The sequence below is a fragment of the Myotis yumanensis genome, unplaced genomic scaffold (genome assembly GCF_028538775.1).
Source record: "Myotis yumanensis isolate MYYU_CA2020_CCGP unplaced genomic scaffold, mMyoYum1.0.hap1 SCAF_23, whole genome shotgun sequence".
In the NCBI taxonomy this organism is placed as follows: domain Eukaryota; kingdom Metazoa; phylum Chordata; class Mammalia; order Chiroptera; family Vespertilionidae; genus Myotis; species Myotis yumanensis.
Genome location: NW_027223774.1, coordinates 11,679,363 through 11,696,071, shown reverse-complemented (window position 1 = coordinate 11,696,071; position 16,709 = coordinate 11,679,363). Strand labels below are relative to the sequence as shown.

Here is a 16,709-nt window from a genome sequence, read left to right as displayed (position 1 = left end):
ACAGATCTTGACACTATGTGTATTGTCAGAATCCACGTGGGTTGATACTGACTTGTGTGTTCATGGCGGCCTGTTGTCTGACACCTGTGCGTGTGACAGTGACGTACACATGAACATGTATGCATGTGGACATGTGGGTGTGAAAGTGCCTGCCTGAGCCTTGTCTGCCCACCCTCTAGACTGGAGCCCCTTTGATGGGTAGGGACAGTTCTGATGAAGTTCTATTTCCTCTCCATTGGGAAGAGGAGAGGTGTATCATAAATGGTTGAATGAATGAGCAAGTGAATAAGTGAATGAATGAGTGAGTGACAAAGGTTGTAACAAGAGACAAAGGAGGATGTTTTATATACAACTAGAGGCCTGGTGCATGAAAATTCGTGCACTGGGGGACGGGGGGTGTGTCCCTCAGCCCGGCCTGCACCCTCTCGCAGTCCAGGACTCCTCAGGGGATGTCCACCTGCTGGCTTAGGCCCACTCCCCAGGGGATCAGGCCTAAGCTGGCAGTCAGACATCCCTCTGGAAGCCCGGGAGCCCTCAGGGGATGTCCAGGGAGCGGGCCTAAGCCATCAGTCAGACATCCTTAGCACTACCTAGAAAGTGGGAGAGGCTCCTTCTACTACCGCTGTACTCGCAACCGTCAGCCCAGCTTGTGGCTGAGTGGAGCTCCCCCTGTGGGAGCACACTGACCACCAGGGGGCAGCTCTGGCATTGAGTGTTTGCCCCCTGGTGGTCAGTGCGTATCATAGTGACCAGTCATTTCATTGTTATGGTCAATTTGCATATTACCTTTTTATTATATAGGATAGCCAAGATACAGAAGCAATTAAGTATCCATTCATAGACAATTGGATCAAAAAGATGTGGCATATACATACAATGGAACATTGCTCAACCATAAAGAGAATGAGATCTTACCATTTGTGACAGCATGGATGAAACGGGAGGGTATTATGCTAAGTAAAACAAGTCAGATAGAATAGACAAATACTATTTTATTTCATGTATATGTGGAATCTCAAAAATAAAATAAATGAACAGTCAAAACAGAAACAAACTCATAGATACGGAGAATTAACTGATGGTTGCCGGTGAGGATGGGGGCAGGGAGGATGGGTGAAAAGGTGAAGGGAGGAAGAAGTACACATGGGCAGTTACAAATGGGTCATGGGGATGTGCAGTACAGCACAGGGGACAGAGTCACTAACACTGTCATAGATACGAATGTGCCAGACGGGCCACAGACTTGTCAGGGGGAGCACTTTGTGAGGCACATAAACGTCTAACCACTGTACACCTGACACTAATATCATATTGAAAGTCGACTGAAATCTCTTTTGAAATTTAAAAATTAAAAATGAAGGAGTCAGTCGGGAAGAAAAGAGGACATCTGTGATACTTTCAACATTAAAGAGGTTTGTTTTAAATGAATAAATGAGCAAGTAAATGAATGAGTGAATGGCAACCAGTATTTCAAACTCACCAGGTGCCAGGTGCTATGCTAAACAGCCACATGCCTGATCTAATTAAATCCATGCTACAGTCTCTATGACATAGGGCCTATCATGACACCCACTGCACAGATGAGGAAAACTGAGTCATTGAGACACTAAGTAACTTTCCCATAGCCATTCAACATGGAAATGTCAAAGCCTTGATTTGAGTCAGGTCTCTCAAACTTCAAAATGAGCATTCTCTCTCTCTCTCTCTCTCTCTCTCTCTCTCTGTCTCTCTGTCTCTCTTTCTCCCTCTCTCTCTCTCCCCTCTCTCTCTCTTCAATACTCATCCCAGGATATGTTCTTATTGGAGAGAGAGAGAGAGAGAGAGAGAGAGAGAGAAACATTGATGTGGGAGAGAGAGAAACATCGATGGGTTGCTTCCTGTATGCAACCAGGGATGGAACCTGAAACCTGCATATGAGCCCTGACCAGGAATCAAACCCGTGACCTCTTGGTACACAGGAGGATAATCCAACCAACTGAGCCACACCAGCCAGGGCCAAAATGAGCATTCTTAACCTCTTAACCTCTGGCTGCCCTAAGTCCTGATCCTGAAGGGACAACGCCTTCCCCCCATTCCTGGGACACACGCCATCCTTTCAGGGCAGGCACTCAGCAAGTTAGAAGAACAGAAGGCAGCCTTTTATCCTCAATTCAAAGAAGAGGAAAGAGGTAGAGATGGTCCCGATGAGGCTGAGAAGTTCTGTACAATGTGGCAACCCCTGCCCCTGTGCCCTTGGGAGGTGGCATGTGGACACAACTCCAGGGAAGAGGTGTAAGGGGGTCCCTTTCCCTCTCCCATCATCATGGATCCACAGCCCTCATATCAGTGAGGATGTAGAGATAGTGAATCCTCATCACAGCTGTTGCAGATGCTGTAAAAATAGTTTAGCATTTCCTCAAAGAGTTAATAATTACCAAACAATCTAGCAATCCCACTCCTAGACATCTACCCAAAAGATCTGAAAACAAGTGTTGCAACAAGTACTTTTGCTGGAGTCCAACCCCAGTGGGTCCAGGGGTCACCAAAGGTGTGGACGGAGTCGGCGAAGAAGGAATGACACGAAGACAGCCTTCAGTTGATCAGCAGCCTAGTCAGGACCAATAGCCAGGATCTCCAGCCAAAGTTCTGGTCGGAGTTCTGGTTAGGAACTGATGAAGATCTGATGAGGATCTGATGTTTATTGTCTTGTTACATCCGTATTTATACCAGTTGATTTTAATCCTGTCAATTCCTATTACAAAGGTTAGGGCGTTTCTTATCTCCATTCCAGGGAGTAAAGATTATGTAGCTTAACTACCCGCCTGGCACTTAATTAAGGGGTTGTATCCCCTCCCTAACCTCAGGGAAAAATCCCCACCTGGGGAAACAACCTTTCTCAGAGAGGTAACCTTGGTTAAAACACATGGTGCTAAAGGGAGCAAACATATTAAGAACAGTATGCTATATACGCCAGGTCCATTGAAACATATGCTGTGCAGATGTTTCTTTCCTGCAGCGACTGTGTCAAGCAGCAAGGATGGACCGGCTTCCGGCATACTTTTCCATGAATGTTCATAGCACCGCCATTCACAATAACCCAAAGATGGAAACAACCCAAATATCTAACAACTGATGAATGGATAACAAAATGCAGTGTAATATACAATATTCAACCATAGAAAAAAATCCGTACTGGTCACTGCTACAAGGTGGGCTATTGCATGAACCTTGCAAGCATGATGCTGAGTGTAAGAAGACAAACATGAAAGGCCACAGATTGCATGATCTCATTTACATAAAATATCCAAAATGGGTCAGTCCATAGAGACAAAAAGTGGGTTGGTGGCTGCCAGAGGCTGGAGTCGTCGGGGATGGGGTGTGACTGGGGTTTCCCCTCTGGGATGATGAAAATGTTTTGGAACTAAATACAGGTGGTGGGTGCCCACTATCATGAATGCACTAAATGTCACTGAATTATACATTGTAAAAGGTTAATTATATGTTATGAATTTCACCTCCATAAAAAAAAAAAATAGTGAGCTGTCCCCAAAAATTCAGGTCCTCAGTCACACTCAGCACATGTTAAGTGTTCAGTAGCCACATCTGGCCAGAGCCTACTGCATTGGACAGAATAGATATAGTTCATTTTAATCATCATAGAATGCTCTACTGGACAACATTGGTCTAGACTTTTCTACAGTCTACATCTGATTCAGGTGCATTTATTTTGGTAAAAATATTTCATAGGTGTTGTGTCCTTCTCCCAGGGGGCACATCCAGTTTGGTTGTGTCTTTGTGTGTGAGAGAGAGATGACAATAGCACCTTTCTCATCTCATTGGTCAAAGGAAGTCACATGGCCAAGCCCAACATCAATGGGCCAGAGAATGTATTTGACTCAGAGGGCCTCTAAAGTCATGTATGTATCTATATATATAAAAGGCTAATATGCTAAGTGTTCAACCATCTGATCAGTCGCTATGATGTGCACTGACCAACAGGGGGCAGACGCTCAATGCTGGAGCTGCCATGACACAGAGAAACGGCACTGCGGACCTGGCACTCACAATGCAACACTTAGCTTCCTCCAAAGTGGGACACAGGAGCCGCCACCACCCTGGAGTGACAGCCCACACAGCCGATGCTGCCGAGACCCCCAAGTCGCAAAATGTGGGCCACAGCTCAGCCCAACACAGCCCGGAAATAGTGGCTATGGGCGTTGGGTAATGACGCAGCAATACCCAGCTTTCTCTCCCTAGCGACAGGCCATCTATACTAATAAAAGAGTGATATGGTAACTAGACCGGGAGACCAGACATCTTCCTACCGTACAACTTCCTTCCAGACAAAGCCACGGTGGTGAGGGCCAAGGCAGAGGCAGTTAGGGGTGACCAGGACAGCAGGGGAGGGCAGTTGGTGGCCATCAAGCTGGCAGGGGAGCAGTTAGGCGGCAATCAAGCCGGTAGGCAGGAAAATGGTTAAGAGCTAGTGGTCCTGGATTGTGAGAGGGATGTCCAACTGCAGGTTTAGGCCCAAGGGATGGTGCCTAAACCGGCAGTCGCACATCCCCCAAGGGGTCCCAGATTAGAGAGGGTGCAGGCCAGGCTGAGGGGGACACCCCCACCCCCACCCTGTGCATGAATTTCCTGCACCGGGCCTCTAGTAGTTCTATAACATGGAAGGAATAGAGATTTGGAAACAATAATTCAACATACTACAGAGAACAGTATCTTTTATCAAATGCATTTTTCAGAAGTGACTCTCTGAGTCACGGGGAAGGTAAGTAACTTGCCCAAAGTCATACAACTGACAACTGATGGAGTCATGATTTGAGCCCCGACAGGCTGCCTCCAGAGCCCTGGATGGAAACCACTACACTCCAGGGAAATAATGGCGCTCACCCAACGGGGCTGTCATGCTGTCCCAGTAAGATCAGGAACGCAAAGGGCTTAGGCCAGCACTTGGCACAGGACCATGCGTGCTGCTCAGGACTCGAGCTGTTTATTTCCATCACCTAATTCCAGGTTGGCCGTGGCTTGAGTTTGGAGGGATGTTCTGCCCCTGGCTGTGTTCCAGGAATGCCAGCTGGCCGTTATAAGCCCATATTATGAGCAGTCAGAGTCAGGGGAAGGGAGAGTAGAGATAAAATTAGATCAGGAAAGGTAGCTGTAGCCTGGCCATCATGGCTCAGTGGTTGAGCATTGACCTATGAACCAGGAGGTCATGGTTCGATTCCCAGTCACATGCCTGGCTTACAGGTTCAATCCCCAGTGTGGGTGTGCAGGAGGCAGTCAGTCAATCAATGATTCTCTCATCATTAAGGTTCTGTCTCTCTCTCTCCTTCTCCCTTCCTCTCTGAAATATTTTTTTTTAAAGGTAGTTGTAGAGAGGTTTGGACAATTACCTCCAGCCTTGGACAGGAGGGCAGGGGAGTCATACAGAGGTGAACATCAGCAAGTAAAACATCTGAGCAGATGCCTAGGGGACAGTAACCAGAGACACTGACCTGTCAGAACTAGTCTGTGTGCGGGAATGGGTTTCTGTCACTGAACTTTCTTTCCCTGTTGATAAGACAAGTGTTCCTTCTCCAGTATCCCGAGGCCAAAGACCCACCTCCACGGTGCTGCTCAAGGCAGAGCTCCAAGATATTCCTATTATGAGTGTGGCAAAGCCTGGCTGGTGTGGCTCAATTGGTTGAGCATCACCCCAGGCAGTGAGAGATCGCTGATAGGATTCCCCATCAGGTCACATGCCTGGGTTTCAGCCTTGATCCCCAGGGGGGGGGGGGGGGGTAGAGGAGGCAGCCCATTGATGGGTTTCTCTCATAGATGTTTCTCTCTCTCTCCCTCTCCCTTCCTCTCTCTCTTTAAAATCGATTTTTAAAAAAGAGTGTGGCAGATATTTATCCAAATGGCCACATGAATATATCTGGTCTCACCTATTCTTCCTGTGGAAGCTTGCCTCTCCCCATCAAGAAGTTGAGACTGGCCCTAACCGGTTTGGTCAGTGGATAGAGCGTCAGCCTGCGGACTGAAGGGTCCCAGGTTCGATTCTGGTCAAGGGCATGTACCTTGGTTGCAGGCACATCCCCAGTAGGGGGTGTGCAGGAGGCAGCTGATTGATGTTTCTCTCTCATTGATGTTTCTAACTCTCTATCCCTCTCTCTTCCTCTCTGTAAAAAGAAATCAACAAAAGTATATTTTAAAAAAGAAGAAGAAGAAGAAGTTGAGACTGTTTTCCTCTCCCCTAGAGGCTGGGCAAGACATCATGATTGCCTTTAATGGCAAGAATGAAGTGAGCCCTGGCCAGGTTTGCTCGGTGGTTAGAGCAGAGGCCTGCACACCAAGGGTCAGGAGCATGTACCTGGGTTGTGGGTTTGCTCAATGCCCCAGGTGGGCCACCTGTGGGAGGCAACCAGTTGATGTGTCTCTCACATGTATCTCTCTCTCTCTCTCTCTCTCTCTCTCTCTCTCTCCCCTCCCTCCCTCCCTTCCACTCTCTCTGAAAAAGCAATGGAAAAAATATCCTCAGGAGAGGATTAACAACAACAACAACAAAAAGAAAAAAAGAATGAGCCCGGCTGGTGTGGCTCAGAGGTTGAGCGTTGACCTTTGAACCAGGAGGTCACGGTTCGATTCCCGGTCAAGGGCACATGCCTGGTTGTGGGCTCGATCCCTGGTAGGGGGTGTGCAGGAGGCAGCTGATCAATGATTCTCTCTCACCATTAATGTTTCTATCTCTCCTGCTCCCTTCCTCTCTGAATTCCAAGAATGAAAGTGACACTGCATGATTTCCAAGGCCAGGTCACAAAGGAGACATGGTTTCTGCCTGTCCCCTGCTCCTTGTTCCTTGGGACCCAGCCACCATGATATGAGGAAGTCTAAGCAGCCACGTGGAAAGGTCACGTACAGATGTCCCAGCCACAGCCTCCAGGTGAGGTCCCAGCTGACAGGCAGCATCACCCCCCAGGCAGGTGAGTGAGGAAGCGCCAGGCAATCCCAGCTCACAGCCTTTAAGCTGCTCCAGATGATGCCAAGCAGAGCAGAGAGGAGCTGTCACCACTGAGCCCTGCCCAGGTTGCGGGTTCCTGAGCAAGATAAAGCTTCTCATTGGGCTGGTTTGTTTTGTAAACCAGAGAGATTCCTGTTCTTTCCCCCCTGAGAGGGCAGAGGAGTTCATGCAAACTTTCTTGCTAAAGCCTCCCATGCTCCCATCTCCCTCAGGGGGAAGTTTAACGCTAATCCAGGTCATAGATATCTGGTGCATCCATAAAAGGGTAATATGCACGCCGAAACCAGTTTGGCTCAGTGGATAGAGCATCAGCCTGCGGACTGAAAGGTCCCAGGTTCGATTCCGGTCAAAGGCATGTTACCTGGGTTGCGGGCACATCCCCAGTGGGAGATGTGCAGGAGGCAGCTGATCGATGTTTCTCTCTCATCAATGTTTCTAACTCTCTATCTCTCTCACCCTTCCTCTCTGTAAAAAATCAATAAAATATATTTTTTAAAAAAGGATAATATGCAAATCAACCAAACGGCAGAATGACTAATTGCTATGATGTGCACCTACCACCAGGGGGCAGACACTCAACGCAGGAGCTGCCCCCTAGTGGTCAGTGCGCTCCCAGAGGGGGAGTGCCGCTCAGCCACAAGCTGGGCTGACAGCTAGCAAGAGCAGCGGCCTGCCTCCGTGGCAGGGCTAAGGATGTCCGACTGAGGGCTTAGGGAGCAAGCCTAAGTCCTCAGTCTGACATCCCCCGAGGGCTCCCAGACTGCGAAAGGGTGCAGGCTGGGCTGAGGGAACCCATGCCCCCAGTGCACCAATGTCATGCACCGGGCCTCTAGTATATGTTTACTTCTGCTTTAATGTTTGTACAACAAGTGGCATTTTCCTTGGGCACTGTAAATCCCTCGGGTTGGCTACCTGCCATGACTGGATAGCCCCTGCTTCCCGGAATAGCACATGCTTCCCCTGCAGCCCTTTCTAATTTGGGCCTCTCGTTTTCTCACATCCCACATGCCTCCACACTGAGGCTTGGGAGATATTTTCTCTGATATTCTCTTGGTTCTTTTGGGTGCAAGCAGATGAAATCAACTCAAACTAACCTAAGCACACAGTCAATAAATAAAGCAACACTGATAACAACAGCAACAAACACACAAAACCATAAAGGGCCAGCCCTAGCTGGTATGGCTCAGTGGATAGAGTGCCGGCCTGCGGACTGAAGGGTCCCGGGTTCGATTCCAGTCAAGGGCGCATGCCTGGGTTGCAGGCTCAATCCCCAGTAGGGGGCATGCAAGAGGCAGCAGATCAATGATTCTCTCCATTATTGATGTTTTTAACTCTCTCTCCCTCTCCCTTCCTCTCTGAAATCAATAAAAAAAAAAATGGGGAAAAAACAACCACATACATGTTCTAAGAATTCATTTGGAGTTCAGGTATGGATGAACCCAGACACCCATGAGTTGGTGTCAAGAATGTCCTTCATTGCCCTAACCGGTTTGGCTCAGTGGACAGAGCGTCGGCCTTCGGACTGAAAGGTCCCAGGTTCGATTCCAGCCAAGGGCATGTACCTTGGTTGCGGGCACATCCCCAGTAGGAGGTGTGCAGGAGGCAGCTGATCGATGTTTCTCTCTCATCGATGTTTCTACTCTCTATCTCTCTCCCTTCCTCTCTGTGAAAAATCAATAAAATATATTTTTTTTAAAAAAGAATGTCCTTCACACACTTTCATTTCTGCTTTCCTCTGTATTGACTTTCATCTCATAAATCCTCTCCTTTCTTGGTGGCAGGCTGAGCCCCATCAGCTCTGGCTCACTTCCCGCCCACTTGGCAACTCCTGCAGAAATAGAAAACCTCTTTCTTGGTCGTTGCATCAAATGTCTCCGCGTTGATTCTCCCTGAGCTAGGTTAGGGCTCATGCCTTCCCCCAACGGGTCCCTGGACCCAGGGAAAGAGAATAAACTGATTGGCTGGGGCTGGGTCCTGTGTCCCTGGAGCTGGTGGGGTTATGGCCAGTCCTATTCAAATGAATTAGACTGAGAGGGGAGAGAAGTGATTCCCCAGAGGAAAGCTGAGTGGGGTGCTGGGTGGGCAAAATCCACAGGCTTCTGATCTAGTGTCCCTTTCCCGGCCCCAATCTGCACCCATAGTATTGGTCAGCTGCAGAGCACCCCCTCCCACCCCCTCTCACCCCCTCCCACCCCACCCCACCCCACCCCTTTTCCCATCCCACTGTAACGCTCTCCCCACTCCTTGGTGACCTTGTACTTCTCCCTCTTTTTTTTTTTTAATGGTTTTTTAAATATATATTTTATTGATTTTTTACAGAGAGGAAGAGAGAGGGATAGTTAGAAACATCGATGAGAGAGAAACATCGATCAGCTGCCTCCTGCACACCTCCTACTGGGGATGTGCCCGCAACCAAGGTACATGCCCTTGGCCGGAATCGAACCTGGAACCCTTCAGTCTGCAGGCCGACGCTCTATCCACTGAGCCAAACCGGTCAGCTTGTACTTCTCCCTCTTTAATTCACTGGCAGAAATGACCATTTCTCTGCTCTTTAAAAAAGTGAGCGTGATTGAATTTTACACATTCGGCAGTGGGAACCTGCAAAGGGAGTGAGAGAGGCAAGCAGGTAGGACTGGGGCCATGGGGGGGAGGGGGGGGAGGATGCCGAAGTGGAGGATGGGTGCGGGATGGAGGGATGAGGGCAGCTACTGGGGACTAAGAAGAGATGGTGGGGTGCAGAGGGAGAGAGTTTGTAGAACTGGGGCGGGGATGGGGTGGGAGGTGGCGGGGAGAAGTGGGGACTCAGTGGATAAGAGGCGAGGATAGAGCGCCCGCCTGCGGACTGAAGCGTCCTGGGTTCGATTCCGGTCAAAGGCACATGCCTGGGTTGTGGGCTTGATCCCCAGTAGGAGGTGTGCAGGAGGCAGCCGATCAATGATTCTCTCTCATCATTGATGTTTCTATCTCTCTCTCCCTTCCTCTGAAATCAATAAAGATATATTAAAAAAAAATAAATAAAAGAGGCGAGAGGAGGCAGAGCCGGGCGACTGGAGGGGGTGGGACCGGAGGTCGAAGGGGTCAACCGGGGGTGGGAAGTGGAGGGGTGAGCGGGGGTGGGGTTAGAGGGAACAGAATTACTGGGTGCATCCGCGGAGTAAGGGCGTCCGAACGTCCCGACAGAGGCCGGGCCAGGAGGCGCAGCCACCGACCAGGCTGGCGACTCCGCCGAGAAAGCCGGGGCCAGGGGCGTGGCTGGGAGGGGGGGTGTGTTCCCCTCTCGCCCGGCCTTCCAAGACTTCGTCTCTGGTCCCGCCTCTTTCTCGGAAGTGACAGACTGTTGGACCAATCAGAGTCGCGGGCCGGGCTCAGAGCAGCCAATACCGCGGAGGGGGAGGAGCTGGGGAGGGGGCTCGCCGGGCAGGGGAGGGGGCGGGGGGCCGCCGAGGGCTCCCGAGCTGCGACGCGCGAGCCATGGCGCTGGGGCTGCAGCGCGCAAGGTACTGGGATTCAGGGGCCGGAATGATGAAAATGGGGGGCTCTCCTTCTAGGGACCCCTGACCCGGGTGGGGGATGCTTGGGTGCAAGTCAAGGACGCCCCCCGGAAAGAGCGGTGGGAGGCACGTCTCTGCCGCACCCTCCACCCTAGGGGGTTGCAGGGGTGCGGGGGTTTCCCCAAGTCCCTGGCGGCCCCGCCTCTCTTGCCAGGAGCGACTTGAGAGTCGTGATCCCTGATTTCTTGCTGTTGCGGATTAGTGACCCCTCCTGGTTGGGGATGAAACTCGGGGTCCCCATGGAAGTGGGGGTGTTTTGTTTGAGCGGTTCCTGGGCTTCTCGCTCCACATATTGACCCTTCTGGCCTCGGAACCCCCAACATTGAGGTTGTCCTTTGTCACCAGACCCTTGAGATCCTAAGGGGTATGGGGTACACCCAACTTGAGCCTTCCCAGACAGGGAATCCCTTGGAATGGGGACTCAGCCCCTGGGTTCAAGAGAAGACAGATCCCCTTTAATTGGACCCTTCCTGGCACAGTCTCCCAAACTTGAGGTCCCTAGAAATACTCAGAAGGGGTCACCTTTCAAACGCTACCTGGGACCCTCCCCAGGGCCCCTTCTGTAGCCTTTTGAAAGGTGGGGTCACCCCCTTTGATAACAGGGGAACAGCCTGACCCACTTGCCAAAGACCTTCATGTCCCTCCTCCACCCCACCCCGTTCCTGTGACCATGGGAAGGGGTGCACCACGCTTTTTGGGGGGGAAGACCCAAAGGAGGGCGCTGAGCCTGATTAAGAAGCAGCCTCCTGCATTGCTCAGCGGATCATCCTGGGCAGAGGGAGGTTTCTGTGTTCAGCTCCCAGCAGGTGCAGATATGCCGGGGGGCGGGGGGGGGGGGGGGCTGTACTCTGGGTCCTCTGCCAAGGGGCCGACCTGGCTATGTTTGCATGGGGACCCCAGAAAGTGCCCCAGGCCCTTGGTTTCCCCTGTCCAATCTGAGGCATCTGGGAAGCCTCACCCCCTTCCCTCCTCCCTGGATTCCCAGGTCTGATTGGATCCATCCACACACCCCCCATGTTTTTCACCCTCCCCCTTAAGCAATCTCCCTCCTTCCCTGCCCCCCCTCCCCCCCAAATCTATTCCAGTCTCTGGCGCTGGGCCCATTAGGGAACTCCATCCCATCCCTAATGGGCCAGCCTGGCCCTCCCCCTCCCAGCGCCCACTCCTGGCTGGGTGAGGCCCCCTCTTGGCTGAACTGGTGCTCTCCCCTCCCCACTGAAGGCCAATTCTCTCCTGGGGTGTCATCCCAGCGCCGCACCCCCCCCCCCCCCCCACACACACACACACTCATAACTCGCACCCGGGTCCCGGCCATGCTCTGTTCCCTCCGCACCCCTAGGATGGCACTTGGGCCGAAGGGGGCCTGGGATGGTGATTGGGCCCCCATAGCCTCTCACCCCCCTTCCTTTCTGCCAGCTTGGGTTTACTGCTAGCCCACCTTGGTCAGGGATGTTCTTGGGAAGTTCCTGATGGGCACACTGCCCACAAGCCCTCTCTTCTGGTATGGGCACCCCACTGGATTACCGTGTCCCTGGGAAGGAGCAAGTTGGGGAGCCGGGAGACTCCTCTTGGCCCACACCGCAAATCCCTTCTCAAATCCATACCCTGACTCTGGCCTCTCTGGCCACCTCTGGGCAGTGCCTAAACTTCCCAGATCCTCTACACTTTTTTGCAAGACCCCCCAATACCCAGCTCGGTGTCAGAGGAGAGGCCCAGGAGCAGCCTTGAATAGGGGCAGGGTCTCCCCACTTTCTCTGGGCCTGTGCTCCCAGGTGGCCAGTTCTCCAGGACAGGGAAGAAGTCCGCTTCCCCCCTCTCCCAGTCGGGGGAGGAGGGGCAGAGTACTGGGCTTCAGCCCCTGTTTTAGGGCCTCACCCTGGGGCCTCCAGGCCCTGGCCCCGCCCCCCTGTTCTCTGCTGGAACAGAGGAAGGGTGGCAGGGTTCCAGCTGCACGTCCCAAGCTGGGCAGGGTGCCAGGGGGGCTGGAGGAGGGCTGGGCACCGGGCCAGCTGCGGAGACTGTCCAGCTGGGGAAATCCGGAGGCAGCAGGGACGGGACAGGGGGAAGGGACTGAGGCTGCTGGGCAAAGGAGGGGCGGGGCAGGGGATCCCTTGGGTGGGCACCCCCGCCAAGGCATTTAAGAGCACAGGCCCCTAAAGCCGGGGTTCAAATCCCAGTTCACTGGCCTCCTGGCTGTGTGGCCTTGTGCCAGCGACTGTCTCTCTGAGCCTCAGTTTCATATCCTGGAAAAATAGCAGCCAGGCCTCCCCTCCCCCGCCCCTCATCAAGCTGAAGAGCAGTGAGGGAACAGATCTTGGGACCAGGACACCCCATTGGTATGCAGTAAACCGTGTTCAACTCAGACGGAGCTCTGGGTGGAGACAGACAGACCTGCCTTTTAACTTGGCGCTGCCGCTAAAAGCTGTGTGGCCTCGGGCGAGTTCCATCACCTCCCTGCTGCTTTTCAGGGAAAATACTAGTAGCTACAGGGTCCGGCTAACTGAGACGCCTGGAGCTTGGCTGGCCATCGGTGGAGGATCGGGGATTGGCGGCTGGGTCCCCTGGGCCTGTGATGCCACTGTGACCGGGAGGTCACTCTGCCTGTTGAAAGGACTTAATGAGTGTTCAGTACACCAACACTATCAATATTATTACTATCGCTATTACAGTGGGGCCTTGACTTACGAGTGTCCCGACTAACGAGTTTTTCGAGATACGAGCCGATTTTTTGCTTGGAGTTGCGAGGTAAAATTCGGGTTACGAGCCAGCTTCAGATACCCCACCGCTAGTTGGCGCAGCGAACGTCACAGTGAACGCCACAACCATCAGCCCAGCATCACGTGTCTCACTCGTTCACTTTTTGATTTGACATACGAGTAATTTGAGTTATGAGCTCCGTCACGGAACGAGTTTAAACTCGTAAGTCAAGGCCCCACTGTATTTGGTCTTTTCCAAAGTGCTTGTGTAAAAGTCCTGTAGGTAATTGTGCATACACCTCACCTCGGAATTCGCACCAAAGCTCCCAGTTCCTCCAGGGCCCAAGAGGCTCCTAAGGCTTCCATCTCTGATGTGGACAAAGGGGAGGGGGGTAATAAAAATTATATATAACCTTTATAGAGCGCTCACCAGCTGCCAGGCCCTCTTTTAAGCCCTTGATATATATTAACTCGTTTAATGTTTAAAAGAACCGTGGGAGGCCCTGGCCAATGTGGCTCAGTTGGTTGCACATCATCCCGTGCAACCAAAAGGTTGCTGGTTTGATTCCCAGCCAGGGCACATGCCTGGGTTGATCCCCAATCGGGGGGCATGCAGGAGGCAGCATCCATGTCCTGTCCTGTCTGTCTCTCTCTTTCTTCCTTCCTCCCTCCCTCCCTCCCTCCCTTCCTCTCTCTCATAAGTCAATAAAAACATTTAAAATAAATAACTAAAAGAACCCTGTGAGGTAGGTGTTGTTATTATGCCTGGGGAGGCCTGTGCCATTTACCCAAAGCCACACAGCTCATTAGTAATGTTGTCAAGGCTGGAACCCCTGAGCCAGAGGCACTAGCCCCCCACTCTGCAGTGGGAAAGGCGGGGACCCAGGCGTTTGTGAAGCCGCCGAGAGGCCCACACTTCCTGTCAGAGAACAAGTTGGGAGCTGGAAGGAGGGTCTGCGGCAGCACCAGCTGGTTCCCTCTGTGGAGGGGAGAAGTCGGCCATAGAGAAGATTACAGAGCCCAGCTGCCTGGGCGGTGGGGGCCCGGCCTCAGCCCCGTTCCCACTCCCCTGTTTCCCTCCGCCCAGGCCTCCAGCTCAGTGAGGCGCGCGCGCCCACCCCTACCCTCAGGGCAGGATGACAAAACAGGGCTGGAACAGAACCAGCACGGGACAGGACGGAATGTCCTCTGGGCAGAGCAGGGCTGGAGGCCCCCTGCTCCCCCCCACCAGCTGGGAGGGAAGGAATGGGGGCGATGGCTGGCTCCCCGCCCGGCCAGAGAAGTCTTTTGGCCTCTGCAGTCCCACAGGACAGTCCTCCTCCCCCCTGGCTGGGTGTCTGTGGGTGGGGCTGCTGGGTCTCCTGCTGGGGAGTGAGGTTGATACCACCCCCAGAAGTGGCCCTCTGGTCTCTAGGAAGGGACAGGCCTCCCCTCTTAGAGGCCCGCTTCCCTGGGGTGGGTCACAACGGCAGGAATTAGAAGCACGAGGGCTTTGGAACCCTCCCTGCCTGAGTTCGAATCCCAGCTCTGCCAGTTTCTGGCTTTGTGACTTCTGGAGCAAAGGAGTTCACCTTTCAGAGCCTCAGTTTCCCCCATTGTGAAGTGGAGGCTTAAGCTGCCTCCTGCCTAGAGCTCTCCTAGGATGGAAGATGTACAGGCAGGCAAAGTACTTAGTGCGGTGCCAGACACAGAAACGCTTAGCAAGTTTATAGCTGCTTATTATTAATGGTTTTATCGCTATTATAAATACAGATACGATTGTAGATGCTATATGTAATGTACTCTACAACCTAAAAACAACAACAACAACTACTATGGTGTAGAGTTTGGCCTGGCCGGTGTGGCTCAGTGGTTGAGCATCGACCTATGAACCAGGAGGTCATGATTCAATTCCCAAGGCACATGCCCAGGTTGCAGGTTCGATCCCCACTAGGAGGCGTGCAGGAGGCCGCTGATCGATGATTCTCTCTCATCACTGATGTTTCTCTCTCTCCCCCTTCCCTTCCTCTCTGAAATCAATTTAAAATATATTTTTTTAAAAACTATAGAGTTTGGATTCAGATAGACCTGGAGTTTGACTTTTAAGAGAGAAGCACTGAAACCTGGAGATAAACCCAGAGCCAGAGAGACAGGGAAGATAGAAGTGTTAATACCCTGGCTTCACTCCTTATGGGCAAACGCGGCACCGCTCTGTGCCTCAGTTCCCCATCTGTTCGATGGGCATGTGACTTTTTCTTCTAGGGCTGTCTGAGCTCTAGGTGGGTGAATATAAGTAACACACGTGGCATGTGGACTGACATAATAGTAGAAGCGGAATAAGTGGCATGTATTTCTGACAGAAACATACTCATCCTTCTACCCCCCACTTGACTCGCGGAATTCAGGCATTTGAGCCGATGCAAGGGCAGGGGTGAGGCCTTTAGCTGTCGCTACACGGAGGTTGGTCTGCTGCCTCGCGTCGCCCGCCCTGCGGGGCCCCTGCCGGTGGGTCCTTGGACTTTGAGATCTGAGCTCCACGATTCTGAGGACTCAGCTCAGCTGAGGAGCGGGGAGGTCCGGAGGGACGATCCTGGGAGACCGGAGGGCAGGGGGTCTGGTAGCTGCAGGCAGCTTCCTCCCCTGCGCCTTCCCTTCCCTGGCTCCGGGGCCAGCTCGGCCACCCCCCCTCCCAGCGGGAGGCCTCCCGGTCCCCCAGACGTCCCAAGCCAGGGAATAAACAGCAGATAAGTCAGGGAGGGGACCAAACGGGCCTGCGGGGCACAGGAGGGCAGATAAAACCCGAGGCTAGAAGCGGGCCCCCTAAGCATAGCCCTTCCAGCCCCCGGGTGCTTCGGGAACTGGTACAGCGAGCCCGCGCCCCATGTGGCAGCGCCCCCACGTGCTGGCCCCGTCCCCCTCTCTCCCCTTCCCGAGGGGCCGCCCGTGATCGCTGCCCGCGCCCGCAGGTCGAGCACGGAGCTGCGCAAGGAGAAGTCGCGGGATGCGGCTCGCAGCCGGCGCCAGCCAGGAGACCCGAGGTGCTGTACCAGCTGGCGCCAGCACACGCTGCCCTTCGCGCGCGGGGGTCAGCGCCCACCTGGACAAGGCCTCCATCATGCCGCCTCACCATCAGCTACCTGCGCATGCACCGCCTCTGCGCCGCAGGTGAGGCCCCGCCCCTGGGAAGGCCCACCCCCCCGGAGGGCCCCCGCCCCCTGACGTCTTCCTGCGGACCCCCAGCCTTCCCCCTCCCCCCCCCCCATTCACTTCCCCGGTGAGGACCCCGCGGGCCCTGGCGCTCGCTCCCTGAGATGTCAATCACCCGTGAGGCTCCGCCCCTTGGAACGCACCCTTGGGACGCTTTGCCTCCTTGGAAATCTGCGGAATAGGAGGCGGGCTAATTCCCGAAGCTCCTCAGCCCTTAGGATTTGATCCTCTGGGGGGACCTTCCCCGCTAGGCCTCGGGCCCCTGATAATAAATATCCCGGGAGGCCT

General features: G+C 53.2%; 1 protein-coding gene across 1 annotated transcript in view; it reads left to right on the top strand.

Moving 5' to 3' along the window:
* Window positions 1-10,421: 10,421 nt before the first annotated feature.
* HIF3A (hypoxia inducible factor 3 subunit alpha) overlaps window positions 10,422-16,709 on the top strand; it is a 33,856-nt gene continuing 27,568 nt past the window's right edge. Inside the window, 2 exon segments of the mRNA XM_070402576.1 lie at window positions 10,422-10,485; window positions 16,181-16,379. Of these exon segments, the coding sequence (XP_070258677.1) occupies window positions 10,460-10,485; window positions 16,181-16,379 (225 nt within the window). The 5' untranslated portion in view covers window positions 10,422-10,459.